We start from the raw sequence: 23,649 nt of genomic DNA, 5'->3' as shown, positions 1-23,649 counted from the left end.
ATTGTGAAAAGCTTGGCAGAAATAGCTTCATTACTGTGAAGTTTCCTGTGTTAGAGTTAAAACTTTCCTATTTATCTAGACTAAAAGGGGGAATGTTGCAGGATATTTGATCACACTGTTAACCCCGAGATTGCATTATTTACTGGAAAAACCTGCCTCTGGCTGTGGTGTGGTACGGCCCTAATACGCACCCTTAATTCAAAGCTTTCTGTTTATTGCCATAGGATTAAATAAAATTAACCATAGGTCAATAGGCAAAGCAAGTAGGTATAGAGAGTAAGAGGGGATCAGGAAGGCAGAGAGATGCCCAGGAGGTAGTAGGGAGGGACTTTGAGTTTGGTAGTCCTTTTAGATTTGGGACGGTAGAAGAGACGCTCTCTTTTCTGGGATGTCAGAAGAAGGAACATCAGCTGGTTGTTTTCTCTCACTCTCTGAGCCAGCAGGTTTTCACCACAGCATCTGACTCCTGAGCTTTTGTTGATAAAATAATAGGATAGAGACTTAATTAAAAACAATGTTTGTCTTCCTACTTGGAGGCAGCTGTGGCAGCTGCAGAGGCAGCAATAAGATCAGGTGTAGCCACTGTGCCACAGATATAAAACACCACGAAGGTAGAGAGATGAGATGCAAGTTAACAAATTTAGAGATGAAAAGCGGGACATAAAAGTAGATACTGAGTAAATCCAGAGAACCATTCAGACATACTTCAAAAACAATTCCCCGATATATAGCAACTACAAAAGTTATATCAAGATCAGGCAAGCACTTTAAATAAATGGATAACCTCTAGTGCAATAGAAGTAGCCATTAAGCCTCCCGAGGGGATAAGGAAAAGTTTAGGATCAGATGGTTTCAGTGTAGAATTCTACCATAGCTTCGAAGAAGAATTAACACAAAAATTTCTCAAATTATTCTACAAAATAGATAAGGACCATTGTCCAATTCTTTTTATGAGGCCAGAGTTACAGTGATACCCAAACCACATAAAGACCCAACAAAGAAAGAGAATTACAGACCAATTTCCATTATGAATGTAGATGTAAAATTCTCAATAAAATATTTGCAAACCAAATGCAAGAACACGTGAAACCATCATCCACCATAATCAGGTAGGCTTCATTCCAGAGTTCCAGAGATGGTTCAGCATATAAATTAAAAAATTAATCCTCTATATAAACATTCTGAAACATGATCTCATTAGATGCAGAAAAGGCTTTTGGCAAAATCTAACACCCTAGAACAGTGGTCCTTAATCTTCCTAATGCTGTGATTCTTTGATACAGTTTCTCATGTTGTAGTTACCCCAACCATAAAATTATTTTTGTTGCTACTTTATAACTTTAATTTTGCTACTGTTGTGAATTATAATGTAAATCTCCATGTTTTCTAACGGTCTTAGGCAACCATTGTGAAAGGGTCCTTTGGCTCCCAAAGGGCTCAAGACCCACAGGTAGAGAACCACTGCCCAAGAAAGATTAGGGTACAGATGACATACCTCAACATAACAATGGCAGTTTACCACAAACCCATAATCCACATAAACTTAAATGAAGAAAAACCCAAATCATTTCCACTAAATCAGAAGTAAGACAAGGCTATGCTATCTCCATATTTATCAATGAAGTTCTAGCTGGAGCGATAGCAAGTGAGGGAGATCAAGGGCTATATATCAGAAGGGAAGAAGTCAGAGTATCTTTATTTGCAGATGGTATGACAGTATACATAAGTGACTCAAAAATTTCCATCAGGAAACTCCTATATCCGCTAAGCACTTTCAGCAAAGTAGCTGGATACAAAATTAACACACAAAGATCAGTAGCCTTCCTATACACGAGTGAGAAAATGGACTGAGAACAAGATCAAGAAAACAAAACCTTCCACAGTAGACTCAAGATATATAAAATACCTTGGGGTAATTCTAACCAAGCAAGTGAAAACGTGAATGATAAAAGCATTAAGACATTAAAGGAAGACATTGAAGAAGATATCAGATGATGGAAAGATCTCCCGTGCTCATGGATCAATAGGATTAATACAGTAAAAGTGTCCATCCTACCAGAAACAGTCTACATATTCATTCAGTGCAGTCTCCATCAAGACACCAGCACAATTCTTCACTGAACTTGAGAGTATAATTTATACTTGAGAGGTCCTTTGGGTATATAATATGGCTTCCATTTGTGTGTGTGTGTGTGTGTGTGTGTTCATGGGATCCCTCTGTGTACAGTCTTGTGTGTCTAGGTGTCTGTATGTGTTTCTTGTGCTTTCTATTTTGATCTTCTCTTTTCCTTGCTGTATTTCCTATTTCAATCTGATTGCTTTGTCTTCCTTGGTTTTATTCCTTTGATGCCTATTTTCTAACAGGAGACATAAAGGGGTGTGGATTCAGATAGGAAGAGAGACGTAGAGGGATTGGGAGCGGTTGGGGAGAGGAGAAAGCATAATCAGACTATATTTTATGAAAAGAAACTGTTTCAAATAAAAAGAAAAATTCAATTGAGTAGTTACCCTCAGTTTTTGAGGAATTAATCCATCGCCAATACTTAGTTCCATGGCAGAGGAAATCTATGCAAATCCACCTGTTTCAGGGATCCAAGAAGTAGGTCCATCTTGTGTACCTTCCCACACTCAACACCAGCAGCTCACCAATTCATCCCTAAAAAATCCTACCACGTCCTACAGTGTCCTCCTACCATATTCTCCAGACTTCTGAAAACAGGACTCGCTATTTCAGATGACTCAAAGGACACAAGCAGAGTATAAAGAGAAACAGCGTTGGGCATGCCAAACCGGTCTTCCTGCCTCTGACACCCTGATATGAGCTGTTTTCTCATCCTTGATTTCTCCTTTTATTTTTACCTAGTATAGGTTTCCTGTTTTATTAAGGTTTTGCTATATCTTAAAAATACTTGGAGTTGCAGAGATGGCTCAGAAGTCAAAAGCATTTGCTGTTCTTAGCAAGCTTGGGTTTGCTTCCCAGTATCCACATAGCAGCTCACAACAATCTATAACTCAAGTTCCAGAGATTTGATGCCATCTTCTGATCTCTGCAGGCACCAGACATGCATGTAACCCACAGGTATACATGTCGCAGAACACCCATACACAGAAGAGAAATCTAAAAAAGCTTAAAAACACATATGGGATTTAAGCATAAAATCAAGATTAAATATCTGTGACTTGCCTGTGTACAGAATGCGGCTGATCATCCCTGGCATTACCATGAAGAATAGGGGCAGTATCTTCAGGTACCCACACACTATGCAGGCAGCCTTCACATGGGTCATGTTCTTGCCACATAAGCAGCGCTGTACAATGACCTGCCAGGAAAACACAACACAGTGAGTGAGACAAGCAGAAACTGATATCCTTTCAGGGTTTAAAACTTCAATAAGAAATTATGGCGTTGGCAGAAACTAAGGGTCTTTGGAGGAATACTATGATTTAAAGCACAATTTAACTTGTATGTTATGTGGCTTCGTACCTCAAGCAGTCTTTATCCCTCTTACTATGTTCTGAATACGAGCAATGTATGTAGGACTCGGTACATGGAAGTCAATACATGTTAGCTATAGTTATGTCTCAGGGAGACATTTCAGTGGGTAAAGCACTTGCTCTCAAAGCACAAAGACGCACGTTGGGGTCCACAGAACCCACGCAAACCTGGCGAGGTGGCATGTGTCTGTAGTCCCTGTGCTCTTACGGTCAGTGGGGAACAGAGATGGGAAATCCTTGGGAACTTGCTGGCCAGCTAGTCTGGCATATGAAGCAGTGACCAGGAGACCCAGATGGAATGTGAGGGAGGACTGCTACCTGTGGTTGACCTCTGACCTCTACAGGTGCAGTGTGACGGGCACATGCCTGTATTCATGAGACTGCACAGTGTCCAGGCTGCAGTAGATAGTCCTATCAGTAGTAACACAGACACGGGTTGTGTTTTAGGCTGTGAATCTAATATCGCAGGCATCATCAGAATCTTCCTACTATTATGAGGTAATTGACTCTGGCTAGTCATGCCTATTGCTATGGGAACACAAAAATCAGGCAGTAAGTAGATCACTGAGACATCCATGCAGATTATTTCCAGAATGTTCTGAGAACACCTAGCTGTGAATCATATTTAGTTATGATGATCCTCAGAGAAGGATGCATATAATTTTAAATTCCCACTGAGTTTGTGCAAATCTCTTAAGACTTCTGTAGAAAAGCAGGATTTATATGACAGTTCCAGAACCTCTTGTATACTTCTCTTTCCTCCCCCGCCTTTTGCAGTGCTGGGGGTTCAAATCCAGGGTCTTGGGTACACCAGGCAGGTGCTCCTCATAAAACCACAGCTTCTTGGTATTTTCTTCTAAAACATAGTCAAAATAGGGACCATCAGTCCAGAGATAGCACTGCCCACAGTGATCTGGAATTTTCCATGTTAATTCTCAATCAAGAAAGTGCATCATGGGCTTTTCCAAAGGCCAGTTCGGTGGGGACATCACTGGCTTTTCCAAAGGCTGGTTAGGTGGGGGCATCTTATCAACTGAGGTTCGTACTTCTAAAATAACTCTAGCTTGTGTCAAGTTGACACAAAACTATGCAGCAAAACTGACCCCTTTCCAATCGACACACAAACACATCACTGTTAACCTATAACCTTTCCCATCTTGTTTATCCACCAAGATCTTATACTAAATTAATATCACACTTTAAAATACTCTAATTTTAAAAGTCCCTTTAAAATTTCAAACATTTTGAATGTCTGGTTTCCTAAATATTTCAAAGTCTCCCTTTTCCTTCTGTTTTTTGAAAATGGATTTTTTTCCATATAATATATTCTAATTATGGTACCCCCGTTTCCTCCCAGATCCTCCCCAAATTTTCTCTTAATGTATAAAGTTTCTGTAAAATAGCCGCAGTCTCTCTAAAATTCCAAAGTCTCTTTGCTGTGGGATCTCAAAAAACCAAAAGTATGTAGTTCTTCTGCGGAACAGAAGAATCACAGCCACAATCAGATCAAAGCAGAACTGAGAGTCAAGAGCTCATAACAAGCTCAGTGCTGCTGCCTGGCACCATTCGTCTCTGAGCTCCGGGTGGCTCCGGCAGCAGCTCTTCACTGGCCTGGCCATCTGAAGCTGTACTGGCTGATTTTGTGTCAACTTGACACAAGCTAGAGCTACCAGAGAGGAAGGAGCCTCAGCGGAGGAAATGCCAGCTGTAAGGCATTTTCTCAATTAGTGATGGATGGTGGGTGGTGCCATCTGTGGGCTGCTGGTCCTGGGTTCTATAAGAAGATGGGTTGAGCAAACCAGGGGAAGCTAGCCAGTAAGTAGCTCTCCTCCATGGCCTATGTTTCGGCTCCTGCCTCCAGGTTCTCAGTCCTGTCTTGATCTCCTTTCGTGATGAACACTGACGTGGAAATACAAACCATATTAATCCTTTCCTCCCCGGCTTGCTGTTTGGTCCTGGGGTTTCATCCCAGCAAACAGAAATCCTAACTAACTGAGGAGCACACAGCTTGTCTCCTAGGCTCAGGTCGGTTCCACGCACTCCTGCTTCTATCCTCGGTGGTCATCTTACGACCCTGGCATCTTCAAGATGCTGGAGTCTCCACGGCAACTGCACTGCACCTTCACCGGTATCGTGCTCTGGCCTCTCTTGGGGAACTCTGACTTTGCCACATCATACTAACCCTCCACGTTTTTCCCATGACCCTTTCAGTCCTGGGGCTTGTACTGCAACTAAGGCTGCTCCTTTAACCAACACCTTCTCTGGACTTTCACAGGGCAAAGCTCCAGTGGCTCTCCACAACCCCTTCAGGACTTCAAAACCAATACCACCTAGAAAACTAATAAACCAAGCTTGGCTGCTAGCACAGGGTACAGCCTTGATTGGCTCTGGGCCTAGCTTCTGTGCATTGACCCTAAGGGAACACTTCCATGAAGACTGCACCGCAATGATGCTCGTTGCTTTGTAATCACAGCGGATTCCTCAGCCCCAGCTGGACAGCATCCATTGTCCTAGTAAACCAAAGGTTTCACTTCAATGATGCTAAATTCAAAATATCGAATGGCTCTGATGGAGTCCTTAAAGGACCCTCAGCCTTCCCTCTGGGGCTTCATGGGCAGGCCTCCACCGTCCCTTCTCTCCATGCCCTTATCTTCCAATCTCCACGGAACAGGCCACCACTCAGAGCACTCGTGTGTTTACTAGCCCACAGTTCAGATGCCACTACAGTCCTCCCCAAAATACACAGTCCGTCCGTCATAGCAATGCTCCGGGACCTAGTACCAGTTTCTGTTAAGGTTTCTTATTACCGTGATAAAACACAACGACCAGAAGCAAGTTGTGGAGGAAATGGTTTATTTTACCTTATAGCATATACACCCATCACTGAGGGAAACCAGGGCAGGAACTCAGGCCAGGAACATGGAAGTTGGAACTGAAGCAGAGACCATGGAGTTCTGCTTACTCGCTTGCTCGGCCTGCTTTCCTTCTAGAATTGAACTGAATGAAGGGGAGGGGAGGGTCTGAGAGCATTGATTTCTAGTGAGGTCTAAGGTCGTGTCTGTGCTTATGTTCACAGACCACTCTTTCTGTGCAGGGAGAATAGTAACCAATAGCAAAACACTTAGTTGAAGAAGTCGGCTGTATTTGCTTCTGCAGGACCCGATACAGTGTAGGGTGTGGCACCAGGAAGCCGTTTTGATTCTTATAGAAATGTTTGGATTTTAAAATGTTTGTGTGTAGAAATCAGAACCTATATGCTTTTATATGAGATTAGAAAAAGTAGCAAAAATCTCCCTCACACATACACATGCACACACATGCGCGCGCGCACACACACACACACACACACACACACACATATGCACACACAAGCACCCACACACTTAATCACTTACCTGGTCTGTGCACCAGTACCACATAGCTGTAATAATCATCCCAAATGCGGTTCCCGGCCATGGAATGTCTCCAGTGACAGCATCTCGGAAGATGTGGAAGGAGTCCGGCTGAGGAGTGTAGCACTTGGAGCTGATGGTCAGGTTGTCCCCCTGGATTACAGAGGGGATGGCGTTCATGTACTTCTCTGTGAAGCTCTCATAGCCTCCAACTTCAATAAATGCTGCAAAGGCATCAGAGAAATGAAATGTCTCCTGCACAGTGCAACAGCTGCTGCTTATGATAATCCCCCGACGTGGAGCCCGTGTAAACCTCAGTGACCTTCTCTCCTGATATTCATCCCAATCCCAGCTTCCCATCCCTCTCCTGTGCTCAGCCCCACCTCACAAACCTTCCTCTCCCCCAGGTCCTCTACCCATCTATTTCTCTTCAGAGAAGAGCAGGCCACCTAAGGATATCACGCAATCATGGCTTAACAAAATACAGCAAGTCTAGACACAAATGCTCATATCAAGACTGGACAAGGCAACTCAGTAAGAGGAAAAGAGTCCTATGGTTAGGCAGGAGAGCCAGAGAACACCCCCCTTTTAATAGATTATTATATAAGATAATACAACGGGTTAATAGTTATTAGAAATTGTCTAATACTTAATCCTCTATTTAGTGAAAGGTCTAGATAAATCAAAAGGTTTTTATTTTAGTAACCTTTTGTTGTTTGAAATGGATTATTTGGGGGTTTTTGTTTTGTTTTGTTTGTTTGTTTGTAGCTTCAAACTCGGAGATCTGTCTGCCTCTGTTTTCAGAGTACGGTGCTGGGCTTAAGGGCCTGTGCCTTCTTCGCAGAGCTGTTTTTTGAAATTAAAACATCATTTTCATTTTTCTCTATATTCCTCTCCAATCCCTCCCCTGTACCCATCCCCTCCTCAAATTCATAGCTTTTAGGTCACAAACCAGGTCCCCAAATGGCATTGCTAACTATGTCCTAAGAGGAGAACCCGGGCCCAACCTAGTCTATTTTTACTGGATAAACTTAAGAATTCATACCAGGTAAACAGAAACCTAAACTCAGCATTCCTCAGAAAACTCCATAATTTGGGCTTCTGTTTGTCAGGAAAGTCATTGCTTCTTTTCTCTGCCCTAACGGTCAACTGATGGGCAAAGTGTATCTGGTTTTGATTAACCAGAATAGTCCGCACCAGCTCAAGGACCAACATCCTGCTGACTGCCACAGAAAATTCACCTGTTTTCTGGCCGAACCACCGCTCTCTATTCCTGTGAGATAACCTGGTAGTTTGTTCCCCAATAAACTGTTTTCTACCCATGGAGTGGTCTAGTTAGGGGTTCTGCTGCGTTCAGCTTACAATGGCCCCTTCTATTTTAATACTTACTATCTTACTGATACAACTAGGACAGATATCAAAGGCTTTGATACTTTCAACCAATGCACCAGTATTCCACTAAGGTTATCAAAAAGGGGTTTCATCCATTCTGAGCACAAGGAAATGGAGGTTAAATATCATAGTTAACCAAAGCAATATTGTAAAGGAAGTAAAACTCATTCATTTCCTCTTTTTGATAAAATAAAGCAAGAAAGAAGCTAGGCAAACATCCCCATGGTGGGAATTATAAACATGAAAGGAAAATATGACCCAGGAGAATATGAAGGAAGAAACAATGAACAGACAGTTGGAAACAGGAATCTAGGGATCTGTGGGTGTGGTCTCAGCTTACCAAACACCATGAGGATGAACTATCCAACCAGCATGATAATGGCCTGGAAGGTATCTGTGTAAATCACAGAGGCCAAGCCACCTGTGACAATAAAGAAAGGAACCAGTATTTAATTTACATGCTCTTATGTATTTGCCCCGAGAGCTGGCTTCTCCTCCAGTCCAGATGCCTAAATAAACATCGACATCCAAAGCCCCTGGCTGCCAGGAGTGAGTCCCGCTACCTGGGAGGTTGAAAAGACAAAAGGTTGTAAGCCTCAAGGTCATCTGAGGTCCAGAGTCAGTCCAAGGACAGACTGGGCATCTTAGACTTTGTAACCAGGAAACAAAGCAAGAAAATGAAAAGACTTTTGACTGATTTACAAGCCTGACTCTTAGTTTGAGATTGGGTCTTATTCTGTAGACAAGGCTGACCTTGAATCTTTATGTTGGCCATGCTGGTCTTAAACTCCTGGCAATCCTTCTGCCTCAGTAAACCTGTTCCCACAGCATTTCCTCCCTAGTATGTGCTGCTCTTTCTCTAGCCATAGTCTTTTTTATTCTGTTTTCTCTTCCCCTTTCCCATCTTCACCCCTCTCCTCCTTTTTCCGCCCCTCCCCTTCTGCTCTCCTCTCTCCCTCTCCCTTCCCTTCCCTTCCCCTCCCTTCTCTTCCCCTCCCCTCCTTTCTCCTCCCCTCCCCTTCTTTCTCCTCCCCTCCCCTTCCCTTCTCCCTCTACCTTTGTCTCTTTCTTGTTAGGACCTTACTCTGTAGCCCAGGTTAGCCTTGAACTCTCAATCTTCCTGTCTTAGCTTCCTTAGCTCTTCCATTATCTTAGGGATAATGGGACAGGAAGCCATGCGTGACTCTTGTATCTATCTGATTCAAAATTTTTCTTATAGTGTAGCTTCACTGTTATGTCTAATTATAAATATAAAGTAGAGGAGAGGGCAGAATTTTAGCATGACTTTAGTTTTTGCTAATAATCCTCTGGTTTCTCCTATTTACCTCTTCCTTGTGCAAAGCCAGCTAGCAAAACCATTTTTGCTCTCGTGTGGGAATATATCATTGTTTCCTTAACTGAATACCTTATTTAGTGGCTATGCTTTCCTCAATAAGATACAGGCACAAACACATAAACACACACATGGGTGGGATCACCAAAAGGTCGCACAATTCAACCAAGGATCCCGAAGACTCACCCGTGATTGTGAAAACAGCCGTGATAGCCAAAAGGATGAAGATCGCCAGGTAAAGGTCCAACCCGAAAGCCAGCTTTATGAATATGGCTCCAGAAAATATATTGGACTAGAAAAGGAACAGCGAAGACGGAGAAGCGTGCATTTCAGGCCTCCGGCTTCTGGTTTCAGTGTTCGATGCCCCATCCTCTTCCCGGTGAACTCCTATTCACCCCTGAAGAGTCTACATAAATAATCCCGTAGGAAGAAGGGCAAAGAGCAGTTTCTCTCCCCACTTACTGCATTGCTCACTTATTAGAGAAGCCCGTGGCCTGAGGATTCTCTGTACCGTGAGGATTAGGGATAGTCATTAGTTACCTATGGGAATCTCTGACTCTGATGGAGTAAAACATAAACTCTTTTTCAAAATGCATGTAGTGTGTATGAGTGATGTGTGTGTCTGCGTGTGTGTAGAAGGCAGAGGAGATGCCAGATATCCTGCCCCATCATTCCCCACCTGATGGAGGAGAGTTATCTGTCTATGTTACTTTCATTGGTTAATTAATAAAGAAAACTGCCTTGGCCCTTTAAGAGAACAGAAAATTAGGTAGGCGGGGTAGACAGAACAGAATGCTGGGTAGCAGGCAGTGGGGAGACACTTCAGGCAGTCGCCATATGCAGTCACCATGCTTCTCCTCTCCGAGATGGATGCAGGTTAAGATCTCTCCTGGTAAGCCACACCTCATGGTACTACACAGATTACTAAATATGGGTTAATCCAGATGTGAGTAAGAGGCTGAAACTAATGGGCCCGGCAGTGTTTTAAAAGAATACAGTTTCCGTGTAATTATTTTGGGTAAAGCTAGCCGGGTGGCGGGACACAGCCCCGCAGCTCCTTCTACACCTACCTTACTTCCTTGAGACAGGATCTTTCAGAGAACTACAGGTAGGCAGGTGGCACACAAGCCCACTGCTCCTCCTGCTTTCCCCTGCCTTGTCCCCCACTCTGGAGCTGTAGGAGAGTTCATGTACTGTGGAACAACCATTTTGTACACCATGAGTATTTGTTGTCCTCACTGGTTTAATAAAGGGATAACTGACCAATAGCTAGGTAGCGGAGGGCACTGGGAAGAAAGAGGGTGTGGCCATGGGAGTCTCTAGGAGATGCAGAGGACACAGGAGATGAACTTACTATGCTGAAAAAAAGATGCTGCCACATGGTAGATGATAAATTTTGGTAAATTTAAGATGTAAGAGCTAGTTAGTAATAAACCTAAGCTAATGGCTGAGCATTTGTAACTAATAATTAGTCTTTGTGTGGTTATTTGAGAGCTGGCTGGTGGGATAGAACAGAGAAAGTCTTCCTACACACATGACCATGTCTGTATTGCTGCTTCTGTGCCAGGCATTACGACTCAGGTCCTTGTGCTGGCACAGGAAGCATTGCTACCCATGGAGTGTTTGCTTTTATTTTATCTTTTCTTCTTATTTTAGATGCCTGTTTTACTCCAATGAGAGAGGAAATAAAGGGTGTGGGTGGGAAAGTGGGAGCATCACAGAAGAGTTGGGGGAACGGAAACCATAACAAGAATACATTGTGTGAAAAAAAATCTATTTTCATTAAAAACAATAAAATTATGGGTGGGAAAATTAACTAACGAGTTAAAAAATAAAGATGAAAGGTCTTGAGAAAACGGGAAAACAGTGAAAAAGAAGCATTTCTAATAAAGAGGGAGTTTTAATAACAGGATTTTCTTTTGCTAAAAGAGAGCATTTTGGAACAATTGCTGATATCTTGGTAAAGTGGTGGCATGTAGCTATGCTCACTTCCTGGTTTTGTTGTTTTTTCAGCAGGGGACAACAGTTCTGAGGTCCGAACTGAAGTACCTAGGGATGGCAGACATCATACCCACTAATGAGCCTCCATGTTTACGCTGGAGGTTGAAACCTGGGATCGACCTTTCCTCAATCCTGCCAGGAGAGATTCCACAAACTCTTCCATTTTCGGTTCTTGCAATGATTTGTTTAATAAGTAGCCAGGATATAATTGGCTATCGATGTATGTGCGTGTATAAACAGACATGTCTAAGGTTAATCATTCTTTATATCACTCAAGACGTAACCTTGCAGGCACACAAGGACGGCTGCTGTGCCGTCAGCGGATTACAGGTACACACGGGAGACACTCACATGTGCGTGGATTCCTTGCGCCCCACCCGGCTTCCCTAGATTCCACTCCTTACTTAGCACCCAGAGCCATGCCCTCCAGAAGGCCACATCCCTCCAGGGTTCCTTTAACTGATGCCCTTCTGTTTCGGCACACGCTCACGATCTTTGGAACCATAAAGCTGTTGATGTCTGAGGGGACCTCAGAGATTAGCAATCCTACCCACTTGTAGAACATGTGAACACAAAGTCTCTGGCACCAAGGTGTTCTACTTCTTCTTACCTTCCCACCTCAGAGACTGTTTAAATGAAATGTTATTCCAGTTCAACCTGACGGGAGCTAGCACCTTTCCTGGGTGTGCGGGGCACCCCTTCGGCTTATATATTCAAAGTAGTCAAATATTAATGCCTAAGTCCTCATCTTCCTGATCTTTGGCAACTCCTGTTGCTTGGGAATCTTTGCTAACATTAATGACAGCTCAATACAGGGTAGCATTGCTCACACGGCTTTAGAAAGCCCCGAGCATCTGGGCCCAGCAGCTGGTTCACAGAAGAGCAACAGCAAAGGCAAAGGCAACTTTTCTGTCCTAAACACCAACACATGTGCCTGCTTTAACTGGGCATTGATACATAGAAATAAATAAGCTACTCTTTCTTAGCATGCTGCTCAAAGTTCAAGTGCCTCTTGTCTTCCGTCAGGGATAAGTTCTAAGGCATAATCATTTTAGCCACTCATTTATGATACAAGTTTTACAAGGACAGTCTTCGATAAGGCAAACTTAAGTAGGTTTAATGATACAAAGTACGTCCCTTCTTATTTGATAATTAAACTGAAAAAAAAAGTCAGAGCTGGCTCAGAGAAATTAAGGAAGTTGCTGTGCAGGGCAACTGGGCAAGGCACAGCCAAGAGGGCTCTGTAGGAAGCAGCTGTATTACTCGCGTGACTGACATTTGCTCTGGCCACAGCTGCATTTTGACACATGGAGTACGTTAGAGGGCGGACCTGTACTCTTGTGGTTCCCAAGACGTGAAAGTCAGCTGCTCTAGGCATGTGGATGTCCTGAACATTTTCCCACCCAGGAAGACTTATGAGAGAAACCCCAAGAAGTTTGAGTCAACTGGGAGTTTTATCCACAGCCTATACACACTAGTCTCCGATTTTAGCAGCTGGACCCAACAGGCAAACTGTGGAATCTCCAATGCCAGGAGGCAGGGAACTCACTGGGATATTCAGAATCACCGAGATGAAGAGGGAGAGGACCGAGAGGTAGATCTGGAGCCGCTGCCCACCGAACCGTTTCCTGAGGTATTCCGGCATGGTCATCACCTAAAGAGAGAGAAGTCAACAGGAATTCACCTCGAGCCTCGCGCATTTAGACGATTTGACATTTGCTAAATGACTTCAGGCAGCTAAGCACTATGCATGGCATCCTGGGGATACAGAGGCGAGAAAGACACAATTCCTCTGTAGAGTGACAATTCTGAAATGAAATCAAGCACTGGAGGCAGAATGGCAATCTCCTCCTGACTCTGATGTTTACTGTGTATTATGACACTTCAGCAAATAAAGAAGAGAATTAGCGCAAAGGTATAAAGCAACTATAGCATTCCCAAATACCTGGACGACACTGAACAAATAATTTTTATTATATTTACCAGTAATTCTGCAGTACAGCAAAAGTAATATTTGTAAATTATAAACCATAATATAATTATATAACAAATTGATTATTGAGAATATTGTAAGCATGCATTTGAGCATATGTTTATATGATTCCCTTTATTGAAAATAAGATTTACAATAAGTCTGAACTTAGAGAAAAAAATCTTAACTTTCCTTACTGAAGTAAGAGATTGCTCATGGAACACCTAGAATAAGCATGCAGCTTTCTGTGTTTTTCAGAGTGATTGGACTCGTTATTTAATCTTCTTTGATATAAAAATATATTAATAAACACACATACATTCCTTTTGTCAAAAAAGAGGAATTCTTAGCAGACCACCAATGGAGAGCAGCCCTGGAGACATGGCAAGCTACAGAAAAGAATAGTCATACATCTTCTGGGGCATGTGCTCTTGAACCAAGGATTGCATCTTTCAACAGGGATATCAGGAGTGAATACGTTTGCCATCTTCTGCTGATGTGCAAAGGAGGGACAATCCCCAAAGCTACATAAGACTCTGAATCAATGTTTCCAAAGAGCAGGATGCTCATATTAGTTCTTAAACAGATCTCCTTCCTGATCAACCTGCACATATCTTCATGTCTGTCCTATAGAGACACACACACACACACACACACACACACACAAACACACACAGCTACACTGTTACTTCATTATCCTCCTATTCTATATCTCTCCTCCGACCCTTTAGTTCTTGCTCTGTCTATAGAGGACATCCTGATCCCCAAAACTTCAAGACTTCAAATTGTTTGCACCACCTTTACCTCTAGTCTGCTAACAAACATGTCACAGGTATCCAAGAAGTGGCTTCCCTTCCACTGTTTCCTTGAGCCTCACTTTGGATGATATGAGCTTTTAATTTATTAAATTTGATGTATAGCCAAGCTCCTCATCTTTCTGCTCATGTCTCCTAAATCCTGGTATTACAGACATGCCCTGCCATTCATAGACAAGATTTCATGAACATTTGTGTTTGTATATATGTATGTATGTGTGTATGCATGTGGAGCTCGGAGCACACTCATGGGTGTTGTCCCTAAGGTTGTCCACCTTGTCTTTTTGAGACAGGATCTCTTAATGGCCTGGAAGTTGGTGATTAGGCTAGACTGTCTATCTAGAAAGCACTAGGGATGTGCTCATGTCTGCTTCCTCTGTGCTGGATTACAAGCACATGCTATCGTATGCAATATTTTTACACAGGTGCTGCAGATCAAGTGCTTCACTGGCTAAGCTCTTGTTCCAGCCCAAGATTGCGTGAACTTTTGTTCAAGTCCATTGTCCATTCAGATCCCCAAGTTAAACTTCATAAATGGAAATCTGATTACAACCCTTGAATCCTTGAAAGCCCCGCACTTCCCATTTCTAAGAAGATATAGAACACTTCAAAGTTTTATTAAATTTAGTTATTTATTTTTGTGTGTACATGCTTATATGTATATATACACACATATGTACACACACATACACACACACATATATACCTAGGTGTACACGTGGAGGTCAGAGGAACACTTCCTTGAATTGATTTTCTCCTCCTTGGGACTGAACTCAGGTGATCAGGCATGGCAGCAAGTGTCTTTACCTACTGAGACATCTCTCTTACCCTAGGACTCTCTTTTGTAAATGGCATCATCATTTTAAAATTTAGTCATTATACTAAGTATATATTAACTTCATAATTGTAATTTTATTTTATGTATATGAGCATTTTCTTACATACATGTCTGTACACAGTGACTGAGAACATCAGAAAACAGTGTTGGAGTCACTGGGACTTGTGCTGTGTGAACCCCTTTAGCCAATAGCCTTTAAGATACTGGCTCAGTCTGGGCGTGGTCATATGTATTATATATACAGATATAGAATGTGCACAGCCCCTTGGAGGCTTGATTTGGTTCCTGTTCCCCACTCATGCAGAGGACTGCTGATTTGTGAGTCTATTCCTAAATAAAGAGACCTTTATTATACTCTGTTCTGAGCTAGTATGGGACTATTTAATTATAATCGACTACATCTGGTGCCCAATGTGGGGCCAAAGTCAAAGTCCTCACCTACCAGGACCGGCTCAGAAGATCCATGGCCCAAAAAGTCTCTATACATTTCTACTTCTAATCAAGATACTTATAAAATGTTTACATTTTGAGGTCATTGTCCTCATTTGCTGCACAGTTGTTTAAAGATTGTTTAATGTTTTAATATAAAGCCTTAGTCTTTAAGCTATATCGATATTATGAATTATAAGTCAATAGTCATCCATGTTTTTTATACTTATAGTTAGATTAACTAGGTTCTTTAAATACATAAAGATTGTATTCTGCATAGATAGGTAATCTTCAACCACTTCAAAGAACAGTAAAATAAGGCATTTAAATAAGTTAGGGTTCTTTTTTTTTTTTTTTTTTTTTTTTTTTTTGGTTTTTTCGAGACAGGGTTTCCCTGTAGTTTCTAGAGCCTGTCCTGGAACTAGCTCTTGTAGACCAGGTTGGCCTCGAACTCAGAGATCCGCCTGCCTCCTGCCTCCCGAGTGCTGGGATTATAAGGCGTGCGCCACCACTACTACCCGGCTAAGTTAAGGGTTCTTGGACTGACATGAGACACAATTGCTCCTAGCAGTACTGATCTATTCCCAAGAGAATGTTGGAAACTGAAGACACTCCACTTAGAGCTTGTTTTCTTATTGGCAAAACTGGCCTTTGGGCAAAGAACTGCCCATGCCTTGACCACTGACAAAATGCATAGTGTTTGGACTGAATAAGCAGGATACAAGAAAAAAGACTGCCAAACCTTGCTTAAGATGGGGTAAGATGGTTTAAAAGATTTTCCACCTTTGAAATGGTCTGTCAGTTACTCTAGGCCTTAGCCCAAAGTTTGTTGATCCAACACTGTGACTGAGACTTTGGGATGATTTGCCCAGATAGCTAGTTAGTCTCCTGTCATTTATTGCTTGCTTGCACTTCCTGTTTACTCAGTATATTATTTCCCCTCTCAGGTCTTGATGGGGTTGAAAGACTAGATAGTTGTAGTTAATTTCCTTTCAATGACTTAGCCAAGCCATTTCTAACATAGACTTAGTCGCCTTAGGAATAGGATAACTTTTAAAAACATTTAGCAAATGTTTCTTGCTTGATATTATTTATGCTGACTGTAATTCTAATGTTTATACTTAATATTTATTCTTAGTATGTATAGTTTTGTATTAGGCTTAGAACTCTTTATTTAGACAAAAGGGGAGGTGCTGTGAGAACTCCTTCAGCCAACTAACCTTTAAGATACTGGCTCACGTCTGGGGGCATGGCCACATGTACTATATATACAGATGTAGAACATGCACAGCCCCTTGGCTGCTGGATTTGGTTCCTGTTCCCCACACATGCAGAGAACTGATGATCTGTGAGTCTATTCTAAATAAAGAGACCTTTATTATACCACATTCTTAGCTAGTGTGGGATTACTTTATTATAATTGGCTGCAGGACTGGAGTTACAGATAGTTGTAAGTTACCCTGTGGGTACTGCAAATTGAGTCTGGAGCTTCTGCAAGAGCAGCCAGTGCACTTACTATTGAGCCATCCCTCAAACCCCTATATCGTTGTACTTATATTAGCACATTTTAATTATATAAAGCAATGGGTATCACTGTGATCGTTTTGCATGCACACAAGCACATTTTGACCATGTCCACTCTGTTACTTTCTCTGGCTCCATCCCCTCTTACACTGCTCTCATTCCTCTTTCCAGGTAAGGGTACCCATGGAACTTTCACAGCTGAGCCCACCCCCACTCTGCCAACTGACACCTCTACTTCCCACCACTCTTCTCCCACATAACCCTCTAATTAGTCTTCAGTTTAGCCGATCTCCAAATATTCCCAGAAAGAAAGATTTTCAGGTTCCATATACTTATTCTATCATTCAATTTCCTACCTGAAGAAGTCAGCCTTATCCCCCAATCTTTAAGCCATATCACAACTGAAACACTTCTCTTAGGACATGCCCATGACCCCAGCTTTGCTCCCAACTTGGACTTGGAATATACCTTGCTGATAGCATTAGACAGGGGCCACCATTAAACCCCGGCAACAGACACATTCTATACTGGTGGACCCTATGGGAAAGGAATTTGATATATTTTCTGTATATTATCAGCAATAGGACCAATGAGGCCAAACACCCAGGTTTCATGATTTAACATAAAGAACAAGTGGGTGGATAACCCATCAGGATACTCCAACCCCTGCCTTTGATGTAGATGGCACAAAAAAACCACCCCAGGAGCAGCAACAAGAGGAACGACTGTAACAGACCAGGAGCAGCGTTAAGTCAAAGGAGCTTGGCTTGTGGCCTTATGATGTTATGACTTCTGCCACCTGCACAAACAAACCTCTCTTCTTAGTTCCTGGTAATGTAGTATTTTTATAATATCTAATATTTGGCAGAAACAAGCAGATGGTGAAGAGTTTGAAGTTCACCTGGACTAAGAAAAGATTGATGTAAGCTTTGTCAAAAACAATGCGCGTACATGGGAGAATTACACAAGAGTGTCAAAGCACAGAGGAAAAGAACTTTGGAAGGGAAGAACATCTCAGGTCCCTTTAAGTCATTGCCAAATATAGCTGGTGATACAGACAAGAATTAAAGTACGTTTTATGATGTCTCTACACACAGCGCCCTGTTCTTTTGCCTTACCTAGTGAAGCAGGTCTAATGGGCAGTGTTGTCCATTGCCATATATAGAAAAGATGTAAGCTTCATCAAGATGAAAGAAATGAGAGGTTAGAAGCTACAGAAACAGATATCTGCAACATGATAGCAATATGCATTGGGTTATTGGTCGCTTTCTTCATGCCTATGGAGGCATCCTTCATTGTACGGTTCATGGCACCATCAGAGATCAATTCCCAAGCCACAAAGCACATAGAACAATTTCTGGGTATGTTCCTGATATTACTGAGGCCAAAACAGGCAAAAACAAAACAACAACCTTCAGCGTTGGAAAGGCAGAGGCATTTGTGAGTGACCCAAGGTCACTTCTTGAGTTCAGTTAGGGTGGTTTGTTTAAAATCGCACCGAAGTCCCACTTGGTCTATACAAAAACACTAGAAAGGATAAAGATAGAGGCCTGTGGGAGCTTATTTGGAAAAAGTACCAGCTGTACTAGCCTCATATCCAAAGTTTAATCCCCAGAGACCACGGTAGAAAAAAGGACAGACTCCTGAAACGCGTGCTCCGACTTGCACCATGGAGAAGAGAGAAAGCGCAGGCTCCTTGAACTGTGTATGATGCTCTCACCACGTGCCTGGCTGTGTGCTGGAGTGGTGTGTGGGTGCAGGGAAGCCATGTTCTCTGCTCTTAAGAACTCAGGGTCTAGTGAAGGGAGGCAGTCTCTGCAGAATGGTAACTGGTCAGCCGTAAAGTCCTGTAGGTTTGGTACAGCATCTTTCAAAACGTTCATTCCTTACGGCAGCACCACTGCCTCCTCGGGTCTCACTTGGGTTTCTGCTCATCCTACTGGCACGATAATTGTAAACGCTCATGATATCCGCTAGCAACCCCTGTTGTCTATTGATGGATTGCAGCCTCCTGTGTGGTCTCTCTTCTAAACTTGTTTTTGAGAATTACCTATGTATACTGTCATCCAGTCAATTGCTATTCTCTTCTCCAACTTACTCCTCCGCCCCTCACTCCCTCTCATGACCTATTTTCTTTCATTAATGTTGCGTGCGTGTGTGTGTGTGTGTGTGTGTGTGTGTGTGTGTGTGTTCTACTCAGTTCATTTAGTGTTGCTGAATGTATATGTGTTTAATGATGACCCCTTGGGACTGTTTAACATACTGTGGGGAAGAAAGCCACAGGGAAGCATTTGCACGGTGTGATCTCTCCACTACGGCACATGCTCCTGTCTCTGTGCTTTCCGCTCCACAGTCAGTGCAACGCTTGTCTGTCCCACGAAATCATAAGCGTGTCAAGTAGGAGACATTGCCTTCTTCCTGATATTTGTCTATTTTGAGACAGGATCTCACTATGTACTCTGCCTGATGTGTAGCTCACTAGGTAGATCAGATTGATCTCAAATTCACAGAAACCAGCCTGCCTCTGCCTCTGCCCCTTCCCCTGTCCTTGCCCCTGCCCCTGCCTCTGTCATCCAGTGCTAAGATTAAATGACAAATGCCTAACCTACTGATTTACCTTTCAGTGTGTCTATGGTATGCACACTTATGTGCCTAGGGTTGCACACTTACATGCAAAGGCCCAAGCTGATGTTTGAATTCCTCCTCAATTGTTCTTACATATTATTCTTTTTAAAAAGCTTATTCAAACAAGCCAAAAGCTCACAGATATGGCTGGTCTCACTAGACAAATTGCCAAATCCCTTGTCTCCACCACTGAGGCAGTTGGGCTGCCATGTCTGCTCAGTGTTCTCGTGGGACCTAGGGATCTTAACTGGGTCCTCTTGCTTGTGTGGCAGGTGTATTAACCTTGGAGACTCTGCCCAGCATGTTTTCTCTTACTTTTAATCTTTGATTCTGGCTCAGGAATGAATATACAGTGTGACATCTCAGAAAAGAGACATAAGAGCTCAAATAGTCAAGGGACCAAGTGTAAGTGGGCCTTGAACTATACAAAAATTAAATCCCTGGTAGGAATAACTACTTATGAAATGCACAAGGCTTCAGAAGTGCTCAAAGACAAAGACTGGACTAGCTGAGGAGAAAATAAAAACCAGAACAAAAGTAGTTCATCTGAAACAGACTTCCAGGAAAACCAGGAATACATACCTGGTTGAAAATAGCCAGACATGAATCTGACTTAAAAGAAAAATACACATATAATTTCTGTCACTTACATGTGATTCAAATGCTGTCACGGCAATTCCTGAAGCTGCACCTGTCCCAGCCAGGCCCACAAAGTGGCCACTGCCAATGTTGCTGGCAAACATGGAAGCACCCATCTGCAAGGAAAGCAATCAGACCAATGTTAGATTCAGAAAATGGAAATACGACTCCTTAGAAACAGGTGAGTGTTGAGATGTTTCTGTCTCTACTTCTTGGAGGAAAAAACAACAAAGAACTGTGTACAGATGAAATCTAGCCTGGTAGCAGTTATTCTGTGGCCCATGAGCCAGGAACACTTCCCACTGTGAGCGGTTACAAATGGTTTTTAAGGATCTGAAGAGTTAGGTGTGCAAATTTGCAATTATGTGAAATTTAAAGTTGAATGTCCATCATACTGGTGCTGGAACACAGCCGTCAGCTTCTTATGCCACAGCACACCGATGGCAGGTGGTTTGGGGTGCAGCGACTGCTGTGCAGTCATAATAGACTCTGACCTTCAAAGTACAAGATACTTACAGTTAGGCCATTTACAGAAAAAAACCTGACGAGCCCTGACTTATGGAAACATCAGTAGATCCTTCTATGTGTTCTGAGTGGAGGAGCCTCAAACTTCCAGATCTCTGAATAGCAACTTGACTCTTGAGTCAGTAACAGACTCCCAAGTTGCATCCGAGGGAATTCTCTCTATATCCTCCCAGCCACAGCACCCCGCTCCTTAGAGGCATTTTCCATAACACTGGTTTCTGTCATTGAAGTTCAAAAATGAGGAGAGCGCTCGTTAATGGGCAGAGACTAGCAGGAGCCCTGGGAACAGAATTAGAATGTGAGGTCCCGCGGGGTTTTGTCTTTTTTATCCCTCTTCACAATCCCTCTTTGTAAGAAGGTGTTTGGGGTCATGGCAGGATGGAGCTGGTTTGCTACTTTAGGATTAGTGGAAAATTCGCAGGCTTCACAAAGAGAGTAGCAGGAAGGCAATGCCTGGTTGATTGTGTTCCCAAGCAAAACTGTTCTTACCCTCCCCATCAGATTGTTATTAATTCTAGTTCCTTGTATGGAGTTTAGACAAGGCGAAGATCTCTTGAAGGGAACATTTTCTGAGCACTCACTGAATGCCTAACCCAGATCTGACGCTCCATCCATTCACAGAGGAATATTCTGCCTCTGCTGCAGTGAAAACTCTGGCTGAATGAGTCAGATACCAAAACTCAGAAAACATATCTGGTAGGCAGCTGTCCAAGAGTGTAACTGTAAACATCACTACAGTGGACACTGACTGCATTCAGCAAGTGTGCAGAAGAGAAAATATGAAGTGGTAAGGTCTCCTAAGGCTAGACCAAAGCTGCTCTCCATGGATTCTATGAAGTGGCAGGTCTCCTAAGACTAGACCAAAGCTGCTCTCCATGGATTCTATGCTATGATCTCTCTGGAATCCCAAGTCACAGTCTTAAAGTGGAGGATTTATTAAAGAAAACAAAGCAAATTGGCAGGTACCCCTGCCAACATCACAACTTGTCCTCAATGCATATCTCCCAAAGCCTCTGACCCACTTACTGGCCACCAGGTCATAGCTCGACCTGCCAGAAAGAAACCTCCAACAGTGCTTCGGTTCGTCTTCAGCATTGCCTGAGCAGAAAGGAAAACCATCGGAAAGTTAGAGGCAATAGGTGCCCCCCCGAAGATCAAGGAGACCCCCTGCTCTCCACACAGCTCACTGACATTGATATTTCATCATTCCCACAGGGAGACACGCTTTTCTAGACAGACTAACACAGCATCAGTTTTTGATGGACATAAAAGTCGTGAAGACTCAGATGGAGAACTTCAAGAAATTATATTCAAAAACCCGTTATTTAGTTTAGCGTATGAAAAAAAATATTACTTGTCTGTAAATCTGTCTTTGGAAGAAGATATTGAGCCTCAAATTCAATACCAAAAAGAAAGAATGAGCAGGATACAAATGGTCTAAACTTCTCACTCAGTAAGTGAGAAAATAAATATAGTCATTAAAATGAGACAACAGAAATGGCATTTATGTTTTTGATGCCAGGTGCTGGGCATGCCAAGCAGAGCAAGCACTCAGCCCTGGTTCTGCTAAAATAATGGGCTTGCTGGGAGAACAGGCTCATTCAGGGCTAACATGATTTGTGCCACACGCAAGCAAATTATTCAGACAGAGAGACAACGATACTTGGAAAATCGTTGTCCCAACTCATCATTCTACACATCTACCAAGACATGTTTTCCTGTGCAGTCTTAGTGTCCACCCAGAAAGCCCATGTTCTCCCACTTTCTCCCAGTATGAGATGTTTTCCCGTGCAATTTTTGTGCCCTCCCAGAAACCTCGCCGGACTTTCACATACCCATATTCCAACAGCTAGCACCACCACAAAATAGATGACGATGACAGAGATGTCGGCTGCGTTGTTGATGTTCTGAGACAGTGAAGACAAGTCTGAGCTGTCAGTGCTCACACTGGAGCTTGGGGTGCTGGCCATGCTGTAGGCAGTGCGTGTCCCTATTGCGAGCACTGGCACTTCTTTATACGTATATATATATAAGTAGTATGTTAATGATCAGCCTCAGGTAGGCAGGGAAAGATAGCAGAGCCAGCTTCTGTCCACAGGAGACCTTTACACCTCTCCTGTATGGCCAGGCTTTCATCTTACAGTGACTAGTTCTGGCTTCCGAGGAATTCGGAAACCAAGGAGAGAAGCCAGAAATGAGAACGAGAGGTGGAAAATGATATGGCAAGTGTTTGAGAAAGAAAGATTATTTAGGAAAACTGGCCAGCAAGAGGCAACACAAAGGGAAGATAAAGGAAAATAAGGGAATAGAGACGTAAAGAGAACAGGACACAGTCACGTGGGACACATGGTACAGGTTCCTTATCAAGCATAAAATTCCTGGATAAACTTGTCCCTTGAATTACCTAGAACAGGTGGTCTAAGTGGACAACATAGGTCACATCACTACCCCAGCAGCAGGTGCAGAAAGGGCAAGTTGCTCCACCCTTACCATGTACAGAAGGGTGTGGGCAGGCTGGGAGGTGGCTGAGTCAGAGGCTCTGAAGCGTGAATGAACCGACAGCCACGTGCTGGTGATCCTCATGGCTCAGGATCCTGGCTACTCTGGAGACACCTGCTTGACATAGAAGCAAGTCTCAGCATCCTCCTCTTTGGTTGTATATTTAAAAT

At 42.9% G+C, this 23,649-nt stretch overlaps 1 protein-coding gene across 1 annotated transcript in view; it reads right to left on the bottom strand.

The window, feature by feature from the left end:
• The window catches only part of LOC119823785 (solute carrier family 5 member 4A-like), a 39,659-nt gene extending 16,682 nt beyond the window's left edge, over nucleotides 1–22,977 (bottom strand). The window contains 10 exon segments of the mRNA XM_038343841.1: nucleotides 3,185–3,320; nucleotides 6,891–7,111; nucleotides 8,620–8,700; nucleotides 9,799–9,904; nucleotides 13,163–13,267; nucleotides 17,625–17,629; nucleotides 17,862–17,916; nucleotides 20,467–20,571; nucleotides 22,007–22,078; nucleotides 22,816–22,977. Of these exon segments, the coding sequence (XP_038199769.1) occupies nucleotides 3,185–3,320; nucleotides 6,891–7,111; nucleotides 8,620–8,700; nucleotides 9,799–9,904; nucleotides 13,163–13,267; nucleotides 17,625–17,629; nucleotides 17,862–17,916; nucleotides 20,467–20,571; nucleotides 22,007–22,078; nucleotides 22,816–22,950 (1,021 nt within the window). The 5' untranslated portion in view covers nucleotides 22,951–22,977.
• Between the last annotated feature and the right edge of the window lie 672 nt (nucleotides 22,978–23,649).

This window comes from Arvicola amphibius, chromosome 9 (genome assembly GCF_903992535.2).
Source record: "Arvicola amphibius chromosome 9, mArvAmp1.2, whole genome shotgun sequence".
In the NCBI taxonomy this organism is placed as follows: Eukaryota; Metazoa; Chordata; class Mammalia; order Rodentia; family Cricetidae; genus Arvicola; species Arvicola amphibius.
This window is presented reverse-complemented; position numbering and strand designations above follow the sequence as displayed.